Source organism: Melanostigma gelatinosum (genome assembly GCF_949748355.1).
Source record: "Melanostigma gelatinosum genome assembly, chromosome: 13".
Taxonomy (NCBI): Eukaryota; Metazoa; Chordata; class Actinopteri; order Perciformes; family Zoarcidae; genus Melanostigma; species Melanostigma gelatinosum.
The window spans coordinates 17401719-17426324 of record NC_136646.1 but is presented as its reverse complement, the minus strand read 5'-3'; the positions used below and the strand labels follow the sequence as shown (position 1 = coordinate 17426324).

At 40.3% G+C, this 24606-nt stretch overlaps 4 protein-coding genes across 4 annotated transcripts; 2 read left to right on the top strand and 2 right to left on the bottom strand.

The window, feature by feature from the left end:
• Positions 1–49: 49 nt before the first annotated feature.
• Positions 50–5704, top strand: mfsd13al (major facilitator superfamily domain containing 13a-like). Its single transcript, XM_079281189.1, has 7 exons — positions 50–445; positions 785–1099; positions 1208–1636; positions 1858–2012; positions 2131–2214; positions 2425–2568; positions 3679–5704. The coding sequence occupies exons 1-7, from the start codon at positions 278–280 to the stop codon at positions 3818–3820; spliced, it is 1437 nt and encodes a 478-aa protein (XP_079137315.1). The 5' UTR covers positions 50–277; the 3' UTR covers positions 3821–5704.
• Positions 5603–7007, bottom strand: LOC306786419 (immunoglobulin superfamily member 6). The gene is made up of 6 exons (XM_079281190.1): positions 6974–7007; positions 6548–6871; positions 6374–6465; positions 6228–6275; positions 5870–5980; positions 5603–5730 (listed from the first exon to the last, which is right to left on the bottom strand). Exons 2-6 carry the CDS (start codon positions 6828–6830, stop codon positions 5677–5679), a joined length of 588 nt encoding a protein of 195 aa, XP_079137316.1. The 5' UTR covers positions 6831–6871; positions 6974–7007; the 3' UTR covers positions 5603–5676.
• Positions 7008–8409: 1402 nt separating this feature from the next.
• On the top strand, positions 8410–13888 carry LOC306786415 (ER lumen protein-retaining receptor 2). Its single transcript, XM_079281185.1, has 5 exons — positions 8410–8657; positions 10362–10462; positions 10567–10725; positions 10855–11107; positions 12636–13888. The coding sequence occupies exons 1-5, from the start codon at positions 8567–8569 to the stop codon at positions 12668–12670; spliced, it is 639 nt and encodes a 212-aa protein (XP_079137311.1). The 5' UTR covers positions 8410–8566; the 3' UTR covers positions 12671–13888.
• A 633-nt stretch (positions 13889–14521) lies between these two features.
• Positions 14522–22709, bottom strand: LOC306786699 (lipid droplet assembly factor 1-like; the record flags this gene model as incomplete). Its single annotated transcript, XM_079281545.1, has 6 exons — positions 14522–15100; positions 15586–15731; positions 15853–16021; positions 16159–16269; positions 16567–16667; positions 22679–22709. The coding sequence occupies 6 exons, from the start codon at positions 22707–22709 to the stop codon at positions 15041–15043; spliced, it is 618 nt and encodes a 205-aa protein (XP_079137671.1). The 3' UTR covers positions 14522–15040.
• Between the last annotated feature and the right edge of the window lie 1897 nt (positions 22710–24606).

Sequence of the window (24606 nt, the reverse complement as noted above, 5' to 3'; positions counted from 1 at the left end):
TTATGTAGTACCACCCGCCCGCCTCCGCTGCAGCAGGAATCGAGTTTGACTTGATTTCCATTTGAAACAGTTTCAGCAAACAGTTAGTCGTGTCTTTACCGGGTAAAAAAAACCATCGTGGCAACTAATAACTTCACTATGTTTGCTTTTAACATGCTAAACAGCGTCACATAGTTATCGGAAGCGATAACATCTCGCTCCAGCCAGACCGACAGGTAACTTCGTCGCTACCTGAGTTACCCGAGCAGTCGCGGAGAAGACACCTGGCTCCGGGAGAATGGCTGTAGTGCGACAGTCGATCAACTTCGGGCTCAATCCTGCAGCTGTGGCTTATTCTATGACCACACTGGGATCTGGCATGATAAACAACATATTTAGCTTCTACTATGTCAAACTCTTTCTCAATAAGTACAAGATATCAGAGGGAGCATTCCACCAATCACAAGTGAGTGTTTTATCTTGACATAATGCTGTTAATAAATCCTGTACTCGTCCGGCCGAGGAGGAGGCATACAGAAGTGGAGACAGGATCCTGTACAACCAGGCCAAGAACATAGTTGATTAATTTATTTTGGCAATAGTGATGCCTTCATGTTGCATGTTTCATCCGGCCAGCTGTCCAAAACTCAAAGATAGTCAATTTACAATCATGCAAATTGGAGAAAAGCACAAAATCCTCACATTTGAGGAGCTGGAACGAGCTTCAAAAACAACTCTCCGTTGACCGACTTATCAGTCAACAGTTTGAGCACTACGTGAAACATTTACATCAATATCTCCACAGGTGGTGTACATGGTGTGGAATGCAATCAATGACCCTCTTTTTGGCTACCTGCAAGATAACTCCAAGGTGCCCTGCTGCTCCCAGAGACGTCTCTCCATCCTGTATGGTGCTCCCCTCTACTCACTGGCTTTTCTTATAGCCTGGTTCCCATGGCAGACCTACGCCCCCGGTGACTGGTTGAGCGGCGTACACTTGATGGTGGCGCTGTGTGCTTTTGACGCCATGCTGACTTTTGTGCTGCTGGCACAATGTGCGTTGTTTGCAGAGATTTCCAGCCACCATCAGAGCCGACTAAGACTTGTAAAGTACAACCAGGTAAGGACTTTGTATACCAAACGCTTCCACTGTCCTTCCTCTGTATGCCTCTGGAGCCGACAGGGAAACTGTTTATCCCTCTCATATCCTTCACTTTTTATTTCCCAGGTGGCTTCTCTGCTTGGCTCCTCCAGTGTCCTCTTCTGTGGTGTGTTGTCCAGTAACATGGAGGACTTTGCGTCCTTCCAAGCCTACACCGTGCTGATCGCTGTCCTGAGCTGTGTCTGCATGCTCTACACGGGCCTCCACAGTGCGAGCCGCTTTGATAACAAAGGATCTGAATCCGACGCACTGGCGTCTCCTGACCAGACTTCCAATCAATCAGGCTTTTCCTTCTCCATGTTAACAACTTTGACGTGGCAAATTCTGAGCAACAGGGACTTCCGGCTTTTTGTGTGCATGAACTTCTTCCAGGTTTTCATGTTAGCTTTCTTCAATAATTTTACCATGATATTTGCTGAGCACCTGATTCCTCCAGATGTGCTTCCATCACTGGCCAAGAGCATCATGTACGGAGCGGGTTTCATCTGTCCACAGGTATTTGTCCCTCAGTGGCTTTTTGTGTCCTTTTGTCCTCCCTTTACCTCAAAGCACCATACTTACTGTTACAACATAGCTCATGGATACGATGCTTCTACGCAGCCCACTCTCAAACTCGCTCAGAGCTCTGTACAATCACCTGAATGCAACAGCAAGAACACATTTGTCATACTACTCTATGTTTCTGTGCTGTTCCTGACCCCTCTTCTCCATCCCAGCTGTTAGTATTGAGCTGTCAGAGTCTGCTCCATGATGTTGGCTACTACCGGATAATCCTCTTCACCTTCTACATTGAAGCTGGAATGGCAGCTGTGATGCTGGCACTCGGTCCTCAGCACTACTATTTTATGGCATTTTTCCTCACCGCTAACATGTAAGAGGTCATACAACTGTTATTCTAACAGTCTTTCACTTCTTCTTATAATTACAGTTTATTATGACTTCACTTTGATTGAGTTATGCCTTCAGTCTCTCCCTTATCTTCTGTGCAGGGTCATAATCCAGGCAGCCTTCAGTCTTTTTGGCTTGCCTTTGGCTGACATCATTGACACAGACCTGCAGAAGTACAAGCGCAGGTAAAACATAATTATCAGCATACGTCCACAAACTCTGTCATTCCTCACATACAAATGTACAGCACGTCATCAGACAATAAACATGAAATTAGGCAATAGCACATTTTTGTTACCAGTGCCAAATGATCTATCTAATGAAGCCAATCCATCATGTTGTTGTTTATTTGACAATCAAACATATTCCTGGATCATATTTTGCCTCCTCCACAGTTCCCCTCTCTCCTCCATGGTCTTTGGGACGAATGCTCTGTTCACTAAGCCGGCTCAGTCTCTAGCCCCAATGATGGTGCTCAATATCCTCATCCAGTTTGGATATGAACAGCTGAAGGATGCTGGAAGGGATTCAAATGCAAGGTAAGTCTAACAAAAACACACACACAGTAAAGCAGTTCTTTTTAAGGATTGTTGATGGTAACCATTCTGTTGTACTACTAATTCAGTATTAAGTAATATGCGTTTGCTCCCCGAGGCTTAGCCATAATCTTTTATATTATAAGACCATCTCCCAAAGCATGCCTTAAGTGTTCAGTGTCTGTATTATGAAACTTAACTTCCCAGTAAATTGATTTGTGATGGATTGAAAGCAACTTTTGGAGGATGGGTTCACTCTTTTTCAGGTGTGTCTTAAGAGAATAGTCAGGTGCCCATATGAACACCGTAACAGGTTTTGCTTGCTGTAATCATTCCCCCGGTTCATACTGGCTAATAAGAGCTAAAGCCTCATGTAAACTCGGATAAACTTTGGAATATATTTTTGTGTAGCATGAGGACTGTGGATTTTGTCATCTTTTTACTTTGGGACCACGTCAGGAATTGATCTCTTCACAGCCAGCATGACCAGAAGGAGTCATTGCAGCCAGCCAAAACAGTTTCACTGTACACATGGGCACCTTGTAATTTCATTTTACAAAAATATTAACCTTTCAATTGAGTTTCAAAGGAATGGGAGCCAGCTTCTCCCTGGAAGCAGCAGTGGGAAAGCCAATCTATAAACCTTTATTATACTCTGGAAAATGAACATTTGTAATGTAAAGTATACATCGCTTAGTGAGTGTGGTCCTTATTAAAATCATTGATCTTAAAGGTTGGTGATTACACCTGGTAGCTGTTATTCATACAATTATTTCAGATAAAGATTTGGATTGAAGTAGAACGGGCAAGATGTCATGGCGATGACTTTAACTTCAACTACAGCAAAGTTTAATGCTCACACAGGAATCTCCCAATGTAAACACAACTTTTAAAGCTCAGAAACTTTGAAGTAACAGCAGTTGCCTTTTTCCCCATCAAGTTTATTTTCAACTGAATCCGTGTCGGTAACTACGTCTTTATTTTCAAAGGTCACCTGTAATACGGTTGTTGCATGACATTGTGCCACAAGGGAAATGGTGACATCTAAATCGCAGCAGTTCTAAATAAATGTCAGCATACAAACACTTGAACCAAATGTCTCCTTGTTTGCAGCGCCTCAGAGAGTCTCCATACTGTCATGTTCTACTTGGTGTGTCTGGTGCCCATGTGTGTCGCCGCTCTGCAAGCACTCGCTTGGAGGCCGTTTTCCATACGCAACAGTCACACGGTCGACACAAAGTACGTTGACGGCTAACTTCAATATTTTAGTATTGAAAGGAAGCCTGTTGCTACTTCTTCAGCTGGGATTTGAGGAAATTCTTTTTCGCCATGTATGTGATTACGTTCCCTCTTTCACTGTATATTACAGGATTATACTGTACTGATGCACTGTGTGTGTGCGTGTGTGTGTGTGTGTGTGTGGCTACAGCTAATTAACAGGAACATCCAGTATGATTGTTGTGCTCTTTAATAAAGGACCAATACCTCAGAAGGTATGTGAAACATATTGTTTTGTTCTTAATAGAGGAACTGTACTTTGACACTGAATGTAAATTAAGATAGTCTTGACAATAATTGTTGAGCTACGTGTTTCTACTGCAAAAAATACAAGTATCTTTCATTAATGGTAACAGCCAAAACTATATATATATATTTTTTAAAGCTTTAGCAGCTAAAGGTCCAAGACTACCTCCTATGTAGGAGCACATACTTAAAAGGAAGCTAAGTACAAAAATATTCAAGGACTTTGACTTTTCAGGGTTGACGTTTGGTTATATATGATTAGTTGCTTCAGTGCATTTCTGCTTTAAACATGAGCAAAATTAGCAGTTGCAGATTTAATTCCTGCCATGCTCCAAAATACAGTGATTCAACTTGATGGTCTGATTTGCATTTATTTGATCGATCTGTGAGGCCTTATGCAGACCTGTGTGTCACTGTAAATTATAACCAATACTTGAGGAGAGCTTAAATGTTTTACGTCAAAACGCGGCTCACACCACTCACTGCTGAATCATAGAAGATAGAAGGCAGAAAGGGAAGAATTCACACAGACAATGACCAAAGGATGTTTGAGTGAATGGTATAAATCCAAAGGTTCATATCACAGCTTTAATGTGTAAAAATGCACATTGACATGTAAACATCCACTTTGACTTCATAAAGTGCTTTCTAAGGTTAACTTGTCTGGATTCTTTCTGTTGATATTTGCATAAAAGTTATTGTACAGAATATGGCACCGCAAGATGCTTCACAAACGCATCAAGTTGAATTATTGCCTTACTGTAAGTTTATCAGTTCGTTTTTCAGAGCAAAAGCCACTTCAGCACCAAAAGTACAACCTTTCGCTCTATACTACTGCCACTGCTATTCTATGTAACTGCAGCCGTAATGTGCCTCTAATGTCATTACATTGTTTAAAATGATTTTATGTTCAGTGTTCTTGCTTAATAATGCGTTTGTACACAACTATTACCAGAATGTTGAGACAAGTTTGTGATTCCCGAATTTGTCGAGAAGGTGTGGGTCAATAGGTGATATAATCTTGATTTCATAATGTCAAAATAGTATGAATCCTCTTAAGGGAATTGGCGTTGTCCTCTAAAAGCCTTATTTGTTTCCTGAAAATATAAATTACGTGTGCTGTACTTTCTATTCCCGAAAATGTTAATTATTTTCTATCAAATGTGTTACCATCACAAATATATAGAAGGAATTAAGAGGAATTAAAATCATGTGACTGCTGGATTTCTGAATTGAACTGGATTTTCTTTATTTCTTTTCCCATGTAAACACTGCCCCGGTTTTTAAAAAAGGTTGAAGGTGCTCCCACATTAATTACAATCAACAGAACATGAATAAAACTAGAATGCCTTCAGAGAGAGTCTGTCTGTCCATCACTGCTGAAACTGGAAAGTAGTTTGTTGTGGTTGTTATGTCTGACTTCATGAGAAAAGGTGAGCAAGCACTCGATTAACTTGCAGCCTTTGATGATTTGCTCCCTTCCTCTGTCACATAATGGCGTCCTCTGTCAGGTGTTTCATGGCATCAGAATTTCCAGTCGGTCCTGATGATGGAGGTCTGAGTCTGTCTAATATCCTTTTATGACACTTAGACATTTTGATAGATGTCATCAGTTGAGGTCTTGAACTCCGTGCTTGCAGCCTGCAACGAGATTAAATTCTATGTGAAAATGACGGTAAGACTACATACGTGCTGTAACACACGCTATGCAGAAGTGTCATGCTTACTCATTCTGTCTGTCTGACTAAATCAAACCGCAACATGCTGCAACATTATTTACCTCAGCTTGAGGACGGTTTCTGCTCACAGTTTTTTTCCCTTTGTCCAATTTCCCTTTGCTGTACATTTCTTGCAGCACATCACGAAACTGTGGTGTTTTAGTTGAGATTTTCTGTTTGGAAAGTTAAGAACAAATTTGTTATGAACCAGAGATATTTGGAGATTTTCTTTCTTCTTCTAGGTGTTAAAATCTGGACAACAACTGCTTTGTCAATTGTGGTGTTGTAAGAGCCTTTTCGGGCCAGTAGTTCACACAGGCGTTGGTTCCTGTTCCTCTTTCTGATTCTGTTGGCTTTTCCCCCCCCGTTTTGTAACCACATCGAACACAAATGAAAGAAAATCAGATAGTTATTTCCAACCTTGTCAGTTTTGCGCACACTTCTGCAGACGCTCCTGTTGCAGCCACGCTGGAACAGAGGAACACACATTTCACAACGGTACATTTTCGGTATTCCGTCTCATCTTAACAATACACATTTTAAATGAGTATCAGAAAGTATTTTACCTTTATCATAAGTGTCACTACTGCCATGCTGTAGATGGCCAAGAGGGCAAATGATACCCATATAATGGGCTTCATCATTGTTCTTTTTTGTTCTGAAAACAAAAGAAAATCAGTCTCTCCCAATTCATCTTAAATCAACACATCTGAGTCTCACCTGTCACTTTAGACTCTTACCCCTAACCACAAGAGTTTCACCCAACCCTACATATTGGGCGTCGGGTGCTGGGTCTCCTCTCGAAACTGCACAGTGGTAGATCCCGCTGTCATTAACGTGAAGTGACTTGATGTTTAAAGATGCTCCTTCCAGGCTGTACTTCAGACGATCGCTACTCGGGTCGAGACGGAGATGGCAGTTTTCCTTAAAGGTAAACCACTCATAATGCGGGTCTGTGGCTGAACACTGTGGACTGACGATACACTTGAGAACAGCACTTTGTCCGGGTATCCGCCACATCATCTTGTTTGGCTGTGATAAGCAGCTCTCATCTTTTATGCTCTCTAGAATGAATAGACGAGACATTTAACAGATTAAACATTCATTTTCTAGCCCAAAAATGCCCAAAAACATGATTCCCTAAAGGACTAATAAAGACATCTTACCTATAACTGGCAGGTAGCTGAGCAGGAGAGAGAACCAAACCAACCGGTCCATGTCTGAGGCTTGGCAGTTTGTGAATGATCTCATTATTACTTGCATGAGGCTGACAACATGGGAAGTGGGTATATTGCACTTCCTCTAGACTTTGTTCCTACTTATTTTCCTATATTTTGCAACTCAATGGTAACACTTTGGATTTTCATAAACATGAGGCATTTAATTGTGTTTATAGTAAAATGACATAACGATGGTAAAATAAATAACGATTTATGATGTCAAGTGCAAATAGATTTACAGATGAATGTATGGTCAGAATGATGACATTTTTATGTCATACAGTAAATCAGCCTGTTAACGCCAAATATGAACAACATTTTCGGTAAGAAGTAGTAAGAAGTGAACCATCATCTCAGTGTGCAGGTGATGGAGCGATCTAGGAAAGGAGCAAATTCAGAAAGCAATATGTAATGTAGTGAAATGTTGATACAGCTGAGCAAAATTTTTAAGGGGGTAAAAGACAACTAAATATCTAGATTGGTTTGCTATATATACACACATATATATATATATTATAATATATAATTAAATACACTGAAGCTGGGACTTTTACGGGCCCCTATAGCCTAGGACCCCACTTTTCCCAATTGGAAAACCATCTTTAATGACTTGACAGCATATTAGTATTAGGGCTCTGATGTTGATAATATAAAGCTGCAGCACAAAAAAAAATGCAAAGTGCATGTTAAAGGCTGGATTTCTAGTTATTTTACATATGAATATTTGACCAACGGTATGTAAAGTTGCTAGAAAATGAAGTCCTCGACCAGCTTCAACATTAAATAGCTGCCTACATGTTAATACACTGGTAATAACAACCCAGTGATGTGTAATTATATCATCTATCCTATTACACTGGGTCATTTTATCAAAACGGTGGTGAAAAAAACCTTTTTTCTCGAGTAGAACACCACCAGTATGGAACAGCCTGAGTCAAGCAACAGTTAGTGCCTCCTCAGTCAACGCATTTAAGACCAGCCTCGGGAGAGAATGGCAACACCATCAAAGCCAACACCAACACATATTTTCCTACTAATTCACTGTCCAGTCTCACGTTCTGCATTAACATATCTAACAAACCTTGAGACTCAACTATTTACGGATGAGGATCAAGCCATCACCTTGGTTTAGGGTCTCAATACTCTTAAAGGGTACCTAATGACCTTTACTAAAGATACATTACTAAAGATAAATGCTGCCGGTCCCACCCAATGTAATGGGCTCCTCGTCATTCACACAGGGCTCAAGCCTCTGCTCCCTTTCCGTCCAGCTTGTTGTAGGCGGGTCTTCTCGTGCTGTCAATCAGATTATGGTCCAATCAGAATCTCTGTGTGTTTTCTCACGCCCCCTTCCACGTCGACCTGCACACTCGCCATATTTTCAATTTCGTATAGCCCAAAGACCGGCTCGCTGCTAAATTTAGGAAGAGAAGCGTTCACACATAAGAAAGCATTTAGTTTGAAACGGTCTACTTCAGAGGATTAACGGGACATCTGCGTTAGCTGCCCAGCTGGTCTCTGTGCTTTCATTCTGCAACAATGAACGTCTTCAGACTGACAGGAGACCTCTCTCATCTGGCTGCTATCATCATCCTGCTACTCAAAATATGGAAAAGCAGGTCGTGTGCAGGTGTGCCATAGCTATAGTTTGTTGTTTGTTATTTTCCAAATTGTTTCTGATTATCTTTGCCTTTCTTTAAATTGCTTTAAACGATCGTTTTTAGCCTTCTTTCTTCTTAACCAGCAAGCTCCATGCTAGCTACAGTTAGCTGCATGCTAATGTTTCCAACTCATTCATTTGAGTCTATGGCTAATAGCGTTAGCAATCAATGGGCTAACTGCTGATAACAACCAGAAATGGCTGTCTGCACCTCTATCACTTATAGCAGCAGTCTACTTGCTAGTGTTACTAGAAATATGTATATTTAAAAGTCTAAGTCAGCATGTCAATATAGCTTAGCATCATCTAACGTTAGCTTTGTTACGATTGCTAGCACGAGTTAGTTAACCTTAACTATGCTAGCTAAACCAGCTGCATGATGCTTAGTAACGTCCGATGTATTCATACGTTTATTAGATATTTTTTTAGGGGTGGATATTCCTTCCTTCTGTTTCGGTGTTCGGTTTTTCTTTCTCTACACATCACCAGTCCATCTTCTCCTGCTCTGTTAATTTGATGTTCGGTGCCCGATTTCTTTGGTCTGACTTCTGACGTGGCGTTCTAGAACACGCTGCGGAAGTAGATACTTTTTTTCTTTTACCATTCTTAGTTTCTCTCTTATAACGTGCAACCTCTATTAATCTGCACCTTGAAGCACACATGAGAATGGTTTGTGGTGTGCTACTTCCGTCATTTGAAGTGCGGTGATTGGCCCGCAAAGCTGGTCGATTGACTGCAGGTTCAAAGTTAATCGAGGTTATGTTAGGTCATGTGTGTTTATGTATAATTTAGGCTAAAGTGGTAAGATGTTACGTAGTTTTTATATACATCTAAGTTATATCTTCAGTTGACATTGTTTATTACACAGAGATTTTTATCTTGAGTAAATCAAGTCAATTTAATTGCTATAGCCGTAAATCACAACTCAGACATTTGCCTTTAATGGTATTAAGAGGTGGGGAAAAATGACCAAAAGCTCTCTCTTCCAAGACTGACAGATATACAATATATGTTGTGTATAATAGATAGAAATAGTGTAATTACACATCAGAGAATGGTAATATTAGGTAAGTTAAGTGCACACATACATGAAGAATGTGGATCAGAGAAGATATTGATCAACGTCAAAGTGTCCCCAAGCACCAAGACCTCTGTATCATAAAGACCTGGACAGAGGACAGACTATACTTACACTGCATATGCAGAGAGACGGGTATAAGCAAATATGCAGAAAACACTAGATCAATCTCCTGGAGAGTCAGGACCTGTTTATCCTTTTTGGGGATTTGAATCCTATTCCTGTATGAATTTCGCTGAGAATCAGTGGTAAGTTTTGGAGAGGTTGCCGGGCTATCGCAGGGCTGTAAGGCTACAAATCAGCTCAATCAATCAATTTAATTTAGAGTTTATTATAGTTTATTCGCAAGGTAAAAAAAGTAATGATTAAGCATAGTAAAGGTCAGGGACAGATGAGATGATTTATACGTATAAAAACAAGTCCAAAAGCACTGAGATTGCAGATTTTCCGGTTACATATTCATCATGTTTCCAGTCGATGTCACCGTTCAACAAGGAAACGCTTTTGTGATTCATGTTTTATATTCATGTGAAGCTGTTCTGAACTTGCTGATGGTTCAACACAAATGTTAACTCTGCTTGATATCTCTGTTAAAGGTATCTCTGGAAAGAGCCAAATCCTGTTCGCTATAGTGTTCACCACACGCTACTTGGACCTGCTCACCTCCTTTATCTCGCTCTATAACACAAGCATGAAGGTAAGACCGAGTCCCGTCGCAGCTCTGACCAGCAGCCCTTTCATACAAGTCCCTTACTTCTCGCCAGCAGCTCCAATGACGAGCTGCTCTGCTTTGTTTACCAGGTGATCTACGTCGGTTGTGCGTTTGCCACAGTCTACCTGATCTACGCGAAGTTCAGGGCCACCTACGATGGCAACCATGACAGTTTCAGAGTGGAGTTCCTTGTTGTTCCTGTCGGGGGTCTTGCTGTTCTCATCAACCACGACTTCGCTCTCCTGGAGGTGGGTTCGATCCTCTCGTGCTGTTGTCACACTGCGACATAAAAGCTGACCACAATGTCTTATCTTACTGTAGTATACCCGATATTAATTTAAGTTTATTCTATTTCTGCTAAATGTATCCGTCATCAGATCCTGTGGACGTTCTCCATCTACCTGGAGTCGGTGGCAATCCTGCCGCAGCTCTTCATGATCAGCAAGACTGGCGAGGCCGAGACGATCACCACCCACTACCTGTTCTGCCTGGGCCTGTATCGGGCCCTCTACCTTTTCAACTGGATCTGGCGTTTCTACTTTGAAGGCTTCTTTGACATGATCGCCATCGTGGCCGGTTTGGTCCAGACTGTCCTCTACTGTGACTTCTTCTACCTTTATGTCACCAAAGGTGGGTTTCCCGCTTCTATCATCCATTATGGGGTTATATAGATAAACGTAAGGAAATAAGAGTAATTATTATCACACAATGCCTATATGTTTGAAAGAGTTATTGGATGATCTAATCATTTCTCCAGTCCACACTGGCCCTGAACTAATCACTTCCTAGAGTACCTTCAACGAAGGAGATATGTGATTCTATCAGTTGGAGTTTCCTGAATAGAGTCGTCTCCCCTCTTTATATTACTGTCCGTCCACAGTAGCTCAGTAAGGAAACACACAAAGGGGGATTTGTGCTCGTATACAGTTTGGAAGTACGCACTTATAATTTGCATCAGTTGAACTTCAAAATCCATTTTCTCCCGAAACCACGACTGCAGATTTTTTTCCCTCTATTACTTTCCGTGGCATTAGAAAGAAATGACTTGAGTAGAGTCAAGACAGTCCAAAACCTTTCCTTTACTGCTGATGCACTCTTCTATCACATCGCAGTGTTTCCAAAACAGTAACTACTCACACTAGTTTGTTTCGAAGCAACACAAATGTAGAAAAACTTGGACGTCACACTTTCTAATCTTACTAGAGACAGATATTTCTGCCCTGTAACTTCAATGCAGTCGTTTTCTAGGGGTCAACATCTAGTAGAGGATCTTTTCAACTTCATTGATTTGGTGTTTATTTACTTGTAGCCTGTTCCCACCTCAGGAACCCTTTTAGGATTGCAGGAATCTTATTTGCACATCCACTGCTGAAACTATTTATTTTTTAATCCTCAGGCAGAATGCACATTGATCATCAATCACTGTAAATGTGCCAGTTTTAGCCAAATGGCAATTTGTCAACTATTCTTAGCCTGATGTTAAAATTGGACATTAAAACAATAATACAAATTCTTTAAAAACTTATAACAGGAGTGGCCCCCAAAAGGTTTTTTGGCTCGAGAAGAAGTCTTTAACATCAGTTTACTGGAAACATTTCCAATTTAGATTCTGTATCTTTTTTTGAGGGAGTCCTGGCCAAGACGGCAGCATAAAAGCTTCCCATAAAAGAACGAATAACAGACCTAAAATAAAACCACAAAAAGGTTAAAACAAGCGACATAAGACCTTTCACATAAAGGAAACGAGCAGGTTAAGTTCCCATTTGTTTTATGTTGTAAAGCAGAAATAAATATTCACAATACACTCCGCATATTTGTCTGGTTTGGATGTTTTCAGTCTCCTTTTTCATTTCAAAACGGTAAATTACAAGAAACATGTTTCTGTGTCATATCTTCTGTGTGAAAATTATGTCTTACGCCCTTGATTGTTTTAATATGTCATCGGTCTAAATCTCTGCGGTTCTTTAGATGGGTTGGAAACATGGGAATTCTCTTTCTCTCTACTTCCTGGAAGTATCTGTTTTTTTACAACCTCTGGAGGCTACGTCTGAACACGCATCAATGAATTCCCCTTTTAAAAAAACATCTGTGGGAGAATGTACATGTGACGTTTCCTGACTGACTGACTGACTGTCTGTCTTTCTGTCTCACTCCTCAGTGTTGAAAGGCAAGAAGCTGAGCCTGCCGGCGTAAAACACGCAGAAGGAGACGGAGACTCCCAGCAGACTCAAGGGGGGGGGGGGGGGGGTTGTGGAGATGACATCACGTAATCTCGTGGCCTACAGCAAAAGATGCCAGAGGCAGAGAGACAACTTTCGAGCAAAAATCATAGCTGGTCAACCTTTTCTGCGTTCAGCATTTTGCCTTAAATTTCTTTTCATTGCTGTTCAAATGAGGAGAAAAGGCTCTTTTTTTTTTCTACATCTGAGGTGTATACGCTTGTTTTTTAATTTTCTTTTTATAATGTCACACATAGGGTCGACTCTGAGAAGTACCTTGTTTGACTTGGTAATGAAATGCACAAATGTACAGTCTTATTAAAGAGTGAGGTAATGTATCGGAGTGCCTGATGAGGATCATGTCTACTTTCTCACACTATTTTTTTTTTTTACTTTTGGATTTCTTTGAGTCTGCATTTACTGTTACACATGTACCGTCTCCTGGAATATTTAAAGATGCCAACAGTAACAGTTACACGGCAACACACACACACGCGCGTGCATTTTTGTAAAAGCATTGCTTTCTAAAATTGCTCAAAACAACATTTTAACTCGATAAATCTGAAGCTTTTTGTAAACAAAACTCATGAGAGGGTTTGTAGTTTCATATCATGAAATAAATTGTCAGTTGGACAAAGATATCAGTATTTTCAAATGGTTGATATCTCATTTGGAATGAAACCTTTCATGTGTTTATTGGTCTTTTTCCCCCTTGGCTTACTGTATTGAAGAAAATACAATGCTTTAATGTAAATAATGCGACATCACATTATTGATGTTGATAGAGCTCAAACGTTGTTTCTGCTAGCATTGCACCCCATTAACAAACGTACCAACACCTTCAAACGCCGACTCGTCGGTTATCTGAAGGTTGAAATCACTGAAGTCGAGAGTAAAGCAATAAGGAGTCGCCAAATGATTTTTTTGGATTAATATCCTTCGTATGACTGATTGTGACATTTCAAGTGTGAACTGTATGTCCAATTAAACCGATTTGTAATGGTGCTGGTCCATAATCGAGGAGTGGTGTTCAATGGGTGCATTTCTATTATACTGAAAGGCCTTTTGATAACACTTTTTTTTCTTCATATTAGTCATTCTTTAAGAATTTCTTTCAACTTTTTATGTCTTCTTTTTTTTTTTTTTTTTTTTTTGCATGATATCGCCTCCATTAAAGATTTTATGAGAATCACCCTTTGTTGCTGTTTGATTATTGAAATCATGTGAGACTAGAAGCACCCTTGTTTTTTAAGGTGCATTATAGTTTTTGACGACTAGTAGCGCTGTGGACCGTGACAGAGGTCGTGTTCAGATCCTTTACCAAAACTAAAGTATAAATACCACACTGTAAAGATACCTTGTTACAAGTCCTGCTTTACTTGTTACTTCATTGAAAGTATGCAACTATAATCAGGAAAATGTACTGAAAGTATTGATGCAGAATAATGTCCTCTGTGACTGTTGTACTATTAAATAAACATTATACAGAACATAATGTCACGTAAACTCGGTTAATTCCAATAAAGATTATTGCAACCAAAATGCATATTAAGGATGGACTTCTTTCCCAAACTCATCTCAAGTTCCTTGTAATACACGAGGATCTTCTTTTACGATGAAACATGTAAAGTAGTAACACCACTGTGAGACGTCAATGTGTGCCGTGCAACAGATTGCTTTTTTTTTTTAACCAGATAATATTTTGCCACTTATGCATTGTTTCTCCATCTCTGTTTGGACAAAAGACCAGCACAAATGTTCATCCTGCAGCATTTATTCAAAGCCACATTACAAACATACAACACTAACATGTAACAGTTATTTTATAGGGATCCTCTTAGCTGACTAATCAGTTAGTCGACAAAATCGTGAGTGCAAGTCCACGAAGAATGTCTTTGGTTGAGGACAGCCATAGTTATTTTGCAATGCATTTCTTTTTGCCTTCTAGGCGTGCACATCAGATATCTGCACACATGAGCATAAACACACACACACAAGCATTTTCAGGCTGGAAATCATAATATGGAAAATGTAATATCACATGGATTATTTGGATGAATTACAGTGTAATGTTCATATTTTCTCTTTACATTCATGACTTGAAATGAAACATCATTTCAGGATAAATCCGTAGTGCATATATAGAATATGTCGTACAGATTAGACTTACATGAGTCTTCTGTGTTTGGATATTAAGCAGTTGAAAGGTTACTCCACGCTTTGGCTGTTGTAGACATTTTATATCGGTCTACATATATAGAGATAATGACACTCATTTTAGAAAACAATATTCAATGTTGACAATCCAGAGAGAAGAAGAGTCAAGCTGCTGCATATCCTCCAGTTAAGAAGTGTCACATTCACTCTCCACGGACTCTCCCTGATCCTCCAGGACTTTACCTTCCTGGAAGGATGAAGGACAACAGAGAAGAAAATAAATACAATGCAGAAGCAATGACACAGATTTAAATACTGAAAATGCACTGTATGTTTGATTTGCACTTGCCTAAGTCTTTTTTAAATTGTATTTTAGCCTATTTTATACTTTGTTCGTATGTTTATTTTATACTTTTTCTCTTCCTACCCGTGTCTTTTTTGACTTAAACAAAGTTTTATGCACTTTTTTCTCTTACCTGTCTTTAAAAAAAACAAAAAAAAACATGTAAAACACCTTGAGCTGCGTCTGTGTATAAAATGTGCTGTATAAATAAACTCGCCTTGCATATGAAAGTTTGTACACTTTGATTTTATCACTGACTTTTCAGTACAGACTATGCTGTAGATTGCCATATCCTGAAGGCTGAACTTACCTCGAAAAAGAGTGTGGTTAAAACAGGGATACAATAAAATCATGCAAGGTCATATTTCTCTTTTCAAAATACACATTACCTTGGTCAGACGCTTGTAGTAGCGGCTGACGACCTTGGAGACGGTGACATAAAGCGCATTAAAGACGAGTGAAACCATGACAGAGAAGATGGCGATGCCGGGGAGCAAAGACAGCAGAGTCAACCCTCCTACACACAACAGGAACACTGACAGACACACAGAGGAACAACACCGTTTTGGGTTATTTAAAAGTAAGCTACTGCAGTCGTACTACTACATTTTAGATTGTGGAAGGCTGAAAATGGTCTTCGACATGATTACACATACCTTCAAAGAAAACAAAACCTGCTGCCGTCATTACAACGGTAACAAAAGCAAAAGAGAGGAAAAGTCCGACAGGCAGTGCAGCCATGACGCCAAACAGCAACACCGCGAGTGCTAAGAGAGGATGGCTGCTCAGGGACTGTCCGATTCTTGTGTCCATCAGCAGTTCTACCTGTAGAAGAGAGACAGACAGGATGCAGCTGTACACTTTCAGACAAAAAAACCCTCTCAGTTGATCATGGAAAAGCAAACATGTACACGGAGTTAAGAAAGATTTTAGTTTGACGGATGAAGGTAGTTTCTTGTTACCTTGGGGTCACCATGAAAGCGGTTCAGCAGGTTGGTCCATCTTCCCCACAGCTTCTGAAACTCAGTCACACTGGTCCTGCCGTTGCCGTTGCGCTCCATCCTCAATCGTCTCTGACCAGACAGCAGGACATGAGGGAAACTTGAGTCAGCCTCACAGCAAGTTGCTGCATTTCTATTTTTCAAAGTTAGATAGAGACTCTAGGATTCAAGTGAGGAACAGTGACTGTAAACAGCAGACAGCTGTATAGGCTTCTGTCTCACATCATAAAAGACTTAAGAACATTTCAGAAAACATACAACAAAGTTCATAAGTACAAACCTGAACAGTGTCGTAAACCTGGTTTCATTCACAACATACAAAACTGTGTCCTCTGGTTGCCTCAGTCACTCCTTTTAAACTAAACACACCTCTTTGTCTTCCTCCTCCTCTTCCTCCTCTTCCTCCTTCTTCTTCTTCTGGATTCCTGGTGGAGCGACTCTAAAAGGCTTGTAAGTATTGCTGCTGCCACCTGCTGTTCACCAAATATGTGTCAGCACAAGAATGGGGGCTTTGTTTTTCTGAAGAATGGCTTCAGGGTTAGGTTATTGTGTATCATATTCATGTGACGTATTTTCTAAATTATTGGGAAAATAATTCCTCTGCAATTCATAAAATACATAATTAGAATTGGTGACATCAGTATGGGAGCTTAAAGTTAACCCAAATATCAAAATAAATGACAAAACAAACAACAATTGAATACATTAGCAGCCAGAATAACCAGTTAATCGTAAATAAATAAAGAATATATTTGTGTATCTAATTATTATATACTTGTGTAAATAACAGAAATGTATGCTAATTACTGGTATACTTATTACTATGATGAGTTTATTTATCATCACGATTGCTCAGCGCCCTCCTGTGGTCACGGTGAAGAACTGCAGCGCTTCGTCTAACTCGAAAGCAGCGTTAGTACATCTTTCTGTCCGTCTGTCTGTGCATATGTGGATATGTCCTTCTCATATCTTGGAAACTGTTCATCCTATCTACGTCACACATTGCAGGGGACCGAAAGGAGTCCTGTACCGAATTTGGTGCAATTAGGACGCGTTCAATATTACCCAGTTTGAATAAACAAGTGACCAGCGCTCTGCGCAGCAGCGGGGGCGCAGCTTCCGGGTTCTGAATGACGAGCCCAACGTGTCGCCCGTCGGGCCTTTACCTACAGACCTCGGCTCTGCAGTTCACGTTTGCTGCTGGATGCAGGATGTTGTCCTATTAGCGTTGAATGACCATGGTTCGTGAGTAACCTGCCACATGGGTGTGTTTCCCCCCTGAATACAACCCTGCATTGTGCCTACTGTAAGACTAAATAGTAACTTATATATCTAATCACCAATAATTTAAATTATAATTAAAACACTTTAAGATTTCAGATGCATGCAGGAGATCATTATCACAGTGTTGAAATAGTTTTTCTTGGACATTTTTATGTCTCTTAGTTGTAGAGTTGCAGCCCTTTTGTTTTGCTAAACTAAGAATTTGAACAATTCTAGTTCATTAGCTTTTTCCTGCCTGCGTTAACCCCTGTTTGACCTGTTGGTGCTCTGTGTTATTCCTGCTGACAAAGTAAACTCTGTTTTTAATGCGCCCTGCTTTTTGTCTGGTCTTGGGTCAAAAGCAGTATTTCCCAGATTCCCATCCTCATACTGTCGCTGTGTGTGTTGCTACAACTTTTGGTTGCATTCTTTATACAACTTCTGCTATTACCGTCTATTCAAGTACCTATGGAGTCATTTACAATCTTGAAATTGTGTTTCAGACAGAATCAAGGCTTTACCTAAAGTGTCGAACATGCTTTCACAACAGTAAGAGGAACAAAAAAACGAGAAATGTGGGCATTTCATTTTATTTTATGATTGAGGCGACTGTTAGTTCAAAACAACAACAGCTGCTCCTGCAGAGGTTTGCGAAGTGCAGAAGTGGAGATAATTTATTCATTGTAAGAAGAGCAAAGAACGGCTCTGAATGCCTTTCTCAAGTGAAAAGATTTTGAATTGTTATATTTTGTGAGTCAAATCTGAATCTGCATGCAGTAACATTTCTCTGTCTGGTAATTGGCAGTACTACAATGTTGAACTACAATGAAGATAAAGCACACAGTAAGTAGTATGCAGTTGAGTTGGATATGTGGGAGCTGCGGTCCTTTTGTAACTTATTTTGGTGTCTTTTTTTTTTTAGAATAGTAACATAATTCAACATCTAAACATCATAATGAATCTATAGCTGTTGGGGGCAGGTCCAGGTTTCCTACCTAAGGTGACTCAGCTATTTCATGGCAGGTGTTTTGCTCAGGACTCAAGGAAGCCCGGTGTTGAGTGTGAACTTGTTTGTATCAGCGGTCTTTGAGAAAGCTGCAGGCAGCGACACCCCAGACCAAGCATTAGTTGTACTAGTTGAGTTTGTGGCAACAGTAATATCCTCATTATGAATGTTACTATCAAGAACAACAGCACCGCCAGTAATGCAAAAATAATTGCAATTATAAAGAGCTGTTTTCTGATGTGATGCTACAGATTAGACCAGTGACATGTGACATGCTGCATGACTACTTAAGAAGAAGACGACATAAATACTCATTGTTATTATTATTATTATTATTATTATTACTACGACTAAAACAGATTTAATCTGTTCTTTGCACAACAAAAAGGCAGTTTCGCCACCTGTACAACCACATATCTTCTCTTCCTTCTCTGCCATATTATTCATTGTCATTGAAGGACCACTTGCACTGATTATGATGGATGTCATGGCCAGCCTTCTCTGCTTCTGCCTAATTGCGCCATAAACCACCAATCATCTTTATTGGAGAGGTGATGAACGATCTATTCATTTGTTTCTCTCTTATTGTCTCTCAGGTGACCAGTATTATGGGCGGCTTTAGCCACGGACTGAGGAATCAATTAAGATCTCTTTCCTGAATGTCTGTACAAAAATAAGACGCCATCCGGTGCACACACAAATACAAACGAGGGAAATCGCGACAGTATTTCTCCAGAGCTCCAGGAGACGGGGTTCAAAGTTTACTTCACAGCTGTCAGACTGAAACTCCTACTCCAAAATAATTACCACACTTTCTGCTCTGTGCTGCTACTCGACGACAACAGCCAGATATTTCTCTGCGAGGCTGATCAGAATGTTAAATGGCTGAACTTCACCACCACCAGGGATTACTTCCTCAATCATAAATACGAGTTGCCATGGACACCCACAAATTAAAGTTGATCCCCTAGATTTCTGGATAGCGTTAAATATATGTGGGCGAGGGAAATAGCAGTGTTGTCTGTTTTGAACTGTACGCCAAAGAGAGACACCCCCCTGGGAACCGCTGATGGCAGCTTACTGTATTTGAACCCTTTATAGCTGCCGGCCATACTAATTAATCACTCTCTTTTAGTATTGAGGGGAAGGCAATGATTTGGCAAGAGCGAGACTGCATCTACCTCTCGAGACTGCTAAACACAATGAACTCAGCGAACCAAGGCTTGTGAGATTGTGTGTGTGCAGTTTGTGCATTCGTGCACACAAAACGGGGAATTCCCAGTAGTTGATTTTTTTTACTACAGGCTTTTGTTACAAGACTTTTCCTCATCAGACTACACCTCGTTTCCCTACACATCGGCCCAACACGTCACTTGATAACAAGGCCATGGGTGTTGAACAGTCGACAGTTTTTGCTGAAAGGTTTCATCTTCTGTCACAGTTGAAAAATATGTGACAGAGCAATCGGCCTGTGGCCAAACAATCAATATAGTTGTACAGATCTCCTCATCGTCAGGCCCTGATCAGACAGAGTGCGTTTTTGCAGCTTTACGTAATTGTTTTCAAGGAAATTGAAGTGCTTTTAGCAAACTCATGAGTTGCCGCTCAATCCGCCTTGTGTTTCTGAACGCCTCGAGCTGAATTAATTTTTTTTTAGCTCGGAGTAAAAAAAGTGTCCAACGTCATAAGCGTTTGCCCTCGCTGTGCGGACGTTTGTGGTGAACTCTGAGTTCTATGAGTCAACCAACCATAGATACCGTGATCTGAACGGAAAGCAGCAGGCCTGGAGGCAAATTGGTGCAGTACTTAAAACTTAGGGTAAGTTGTTTTTATTGATTTAAGGCAGTGATTTAAGACAGTGTTGAGGATTTAGGGGGACTTATTGGCAGACATTGAATACAATATTCATTACCATGTTTTCATTAGTGTATAGTCACCTGAAACTAAGAATCTGTGTGTTTCTCTTACCTTAGAATTAGCCATTTTGCCAGTTTAGCCAGTTGTGATTAACATAGTTTTTTGTGTGATATCCTCTTTCGTTAATCATCTTGTGACCCCTCAAATATATGTTGTGACCCCTTGTGTACTCACTACACTGTGAAGTACAGTATATAGTATAGATACTTTACTATTAGTACCAGCAAATGATTACATTTTGTGTTTTCCCAGCTCCTCCCTAGCTGTCTTTTGTACCAAAAAATAAAAACCTGTGTTTTTACTGCTATTCTCCTCTTAGTTATATGATGAACATGTTACTAGTTCTTCCACAACTAAAGCATTTATGGATTTTATTCAAATGAGGTCATGGCATCAACAATTCATGAAAAACAGAAAATCACATATATATTTAATGTACCCGTGAAAGTGTTGTTGAACGATGCACTGCCACAGTGTGAACTGGGCTGAACTCAATATTATCACTCACTTTCTGAAATAATCAATGTCAAGCAGTCTGTACTGTAAATCATGCCACAAAATATATAATGATATTAGTTGTTTTAATCTGTAGCAGCACATACCCATGTGTAGCTCAACTGTCATTATATATATTATAATAATATCTGGTTTGTTATTGTTTTGCCATAAACCTCACATTAATATTACATTTTGGCCTCACGAGTCACGGGATTGCAGTTTACCAAACATGTTTCAAATGCACATACATGGTTTAAGCTTCTTTTCCTGCCGAACAAAATAAGAAAGGTGACAGTAACAGAGTTGTTCTACAGCTCCTGAGACAAATGACTGTTGTGACAAAGCAGCCCGCTCCTCCACTAGACTAGATAGAAATGGAATGTTCTTAAGGCGTCCCATATACCTGTGGTGCAGAGATATATATGAGTGTATGACAGCAGATCGACTGTGCGATATGTCCACTGGCACGTGCCGAGAGTCGCGCAATATATTGCAGCCAGGATGTGATTGATGGGCTGTCGGTAAATTCCAATTTGCGTTCGCTGATTGTAAAAACTAATCACGGAGAGAGGAGGGGCATGAAGTAATCTCCTGTGGTTCCAAGCTAACTGATGCATGTCTACCTATCGGTTCCTGTCCTCAGGCTGGGGAGAGCCAGAGGCTCCAAGAGAGCTCCCTGGAGGGTGGTGAAGGACTGAGCGCTCGTAAAGCTCTCTGAAGCTCAACAACAACAGCAGCAGCATCACTGCACACACAGAGTAGGAGGATATGCATTGTTGAAAATAAGAATACTGAGAGATGTTGTCTGTTTAAAGGAAAGGTTTGCATCATATAGGAAGATTACTACTCTCTGTCTGTGTATTGAGCAAGCTGGAGCTAGCTGACTTAGCTTAGCTTAGAGATGGGAACGGGGGAAACAGATATCCTGGAGGTCCAGGGAACAAAAAGCACCTACCAGCACCTCTAAAGCGCACTATTTCACAAGTTGTATAGTTTGTTTAATTTAGTACAAAACTGTAGCGTAACAATGCTTTTACTTGCAATTCATTTCTAGAGTATCTGCTGGTTGCAAGTCAACTGGTCCCAAGATATAGTCCAACACGTAGCTAAGCTAACGCTTCATATTTGCCTTATAGACCTGAGTGGTGTCAACCTCTTTGTCTGCAATTGAATGAATATATTTTCCAAAAAGTCAGACAATTCCTTGAAGCAATAAATGCACCGATAGACTTACAAACAATCGTGTTTTAGGAGTCACATGTTGCTTTTATCAGCGCATTGTACATCTCTGTTGATTAAGCCCAACATCAGGCTGGTTTTGTGAAGAAAGAAAGAAGAAACTATTTTTATTGTCATATACATTTACACGAAATTTGACCACTGCATTATGGGCAGTGATTGAATTTGTGTTTCTCACATTCAATTGTAATGAATCAACACCGCCGCTGCAGTCTATCAGAAAACAAACTTTTGACAACAAAGTAGTTTGGACATTTTCTAAAGTTGGGTCAGTGGGTTTATGGTTTAAGAAAAAAAAAAAAACAGAACCTGCAAGAAAAATGGACCTGATCTGCAAAATGCTGTTACGTTGTGTTGTTTGTACTATACTGCTCATCAGATATGCATGCGGCTCCGATGTTTTGATGGATTGCTTTTACTGCCATTCGTTCTTGCATTTTGATTAAAGAGGGAGACGGCTAAAAGATGAAGCAGGATTTGTGGCAGCCCTTCAGAGAGGATGGAATAAGAAGAAGGAGAGGTCGTCATTAATACACCCTCATCCATTATTTGCTGCACCTTTGTGGGAGTCTGACCTGGAGAAGACCATTTTGACCAGAGAAAGAGGAGAGCATAGAGAGAGGATGAATAAAGGGGGGCAGTGAGAGGAGTTCCACTGTCTCATTAAACCTGCGACCATCCTTTTGTATTTTTCATCACTTCCCAATGTGTCCCCGAGGAAGGCGGGGAGAGCCTCTTCTGTCCATGCGCCACAGCTTTAATGTCAGCTGCTGAACTCGCTCATTAAACCTCGCTTGATTATTTTGGACCCAGGGGAGGGATTCCTGCAGCAGTGTGTGTTTTTTTTGCATGAAAAAAGAGCTTCGGATCGATCATATTTCACGTGGTGTTGCTGCAGTGCACCACATGGTAGAATGTCCTCTGATCAAACTGTTTCGTGGTCTTTCACCAATCAAATCTTTTATGATGCAAACATTAACAAATTTGTCAGGTGCATGTGCATAATATCTCACCCATACAATGCTGCCGGCATCATCTTCACAGGTGACCTTTTGTGCCTGTAGTTGTTTGGACTTGCAGATTGTTTGATGCTCTGAATTAAGCACGACTCCAACATCAAGGTGCTGTGGTTAGCTCGATGAAAGCAGAGGGGGCTGCGCGGCGGGTAATACATGAAGCAGGCAGGTATCCAGAGACACAGGCGAGGCAGCTGGGGAGAAAGGACTAGGTGTGATGAAAATGGGATTAGCATGGATTTGTCATCTCGCTCTGTCACAGAAAAGCCATGAGCGCTACATGACGCGACTCTGCGATTGTCAAGAGATAAGCTCAACAGGTTTGCTTGTTAAAGTAGCACAAAGTACCTTCTGACAAAACGTCAGAATGCAATGGATTTATTGTATGTTTTAGGTCCCAATCCATAAAGCCACTGACTTGAAGGGGCTTTAGGGTGATTCTGCTGATGGTTGGTGACAGGAGGCCACTCAGAAACCTAGCATTGCACCAAGAAAGAAGAAGACGACGAGCTGGAAAACATGTAAACATAGGCTGTCAAGTAGTAAAAACAATTGTCTTTGCAAATGTTTTACGAGGAATGAGGTTTGTTGGAGCTCAAGGATAAACACAGTGGACCTCATACAAGAACATTTTTGTATTATCTTAACGTTTTCATACTTTTTTGTGTACGTTGAGCGCACACGAGAGTGTGTTGGAGTCAGCAACAGCTCCTAACTTCAGATAACTCTGTTAATGAGCAGCGTACACATTATGAATGCCACCTGTACGTAAATAATATTTGTAATTCGCATAATTAACGTCCCAATAATACCATACCCCTAATGTCCTATATTAAAGTCTTGTTTTTGGGGATCCATGAAGGAAAGTTTTAAATGGCGTCACCAGCAGAATAAAGGGACCTGCTATAGCCAAGGAACTGAAATAAAGAAGAAATGGCGCCACGTGAAAAATGTCTCGCCACAGAAAGGCCATCGATGATCATTAAAGATGTTCATATTGATATTGTAACGTTATACAAAAGTGTCAATTGCCAATTTAAACGAATGGTGATATTTTTACATTAATACATTTAGAATTATATTAGCTTGTAATTCATATTGCAGAGTCAAACAGGATGTCAGCATACATTTGGAGTGTCATTTTAAACTAAAACTTGCTTCAACGTAATGAAATACACAATTCATAAGTGAAAAACTTCGATCTAGCAAAACTACTTTTATGGAGGTGGTTTGATCGGGTCCGATGTGGCTGTCATCACATTTACATCAAAATATCTGTAAAATATTCAAATCTCAGACTCTTTCATCAAATCGATATTTGGGAATTTTGAGTCCCCCCCCATTAGAAATTAAAATATAGTTCTGTGTGTTTGAACAGTGTTAGACTGCACAGCACAGGTTTCATAATCATTTTGCCACCTAGCTGCACGATGCTTGCTCTCCTGTGTCCCTGAATCTAAACCTCCAGTT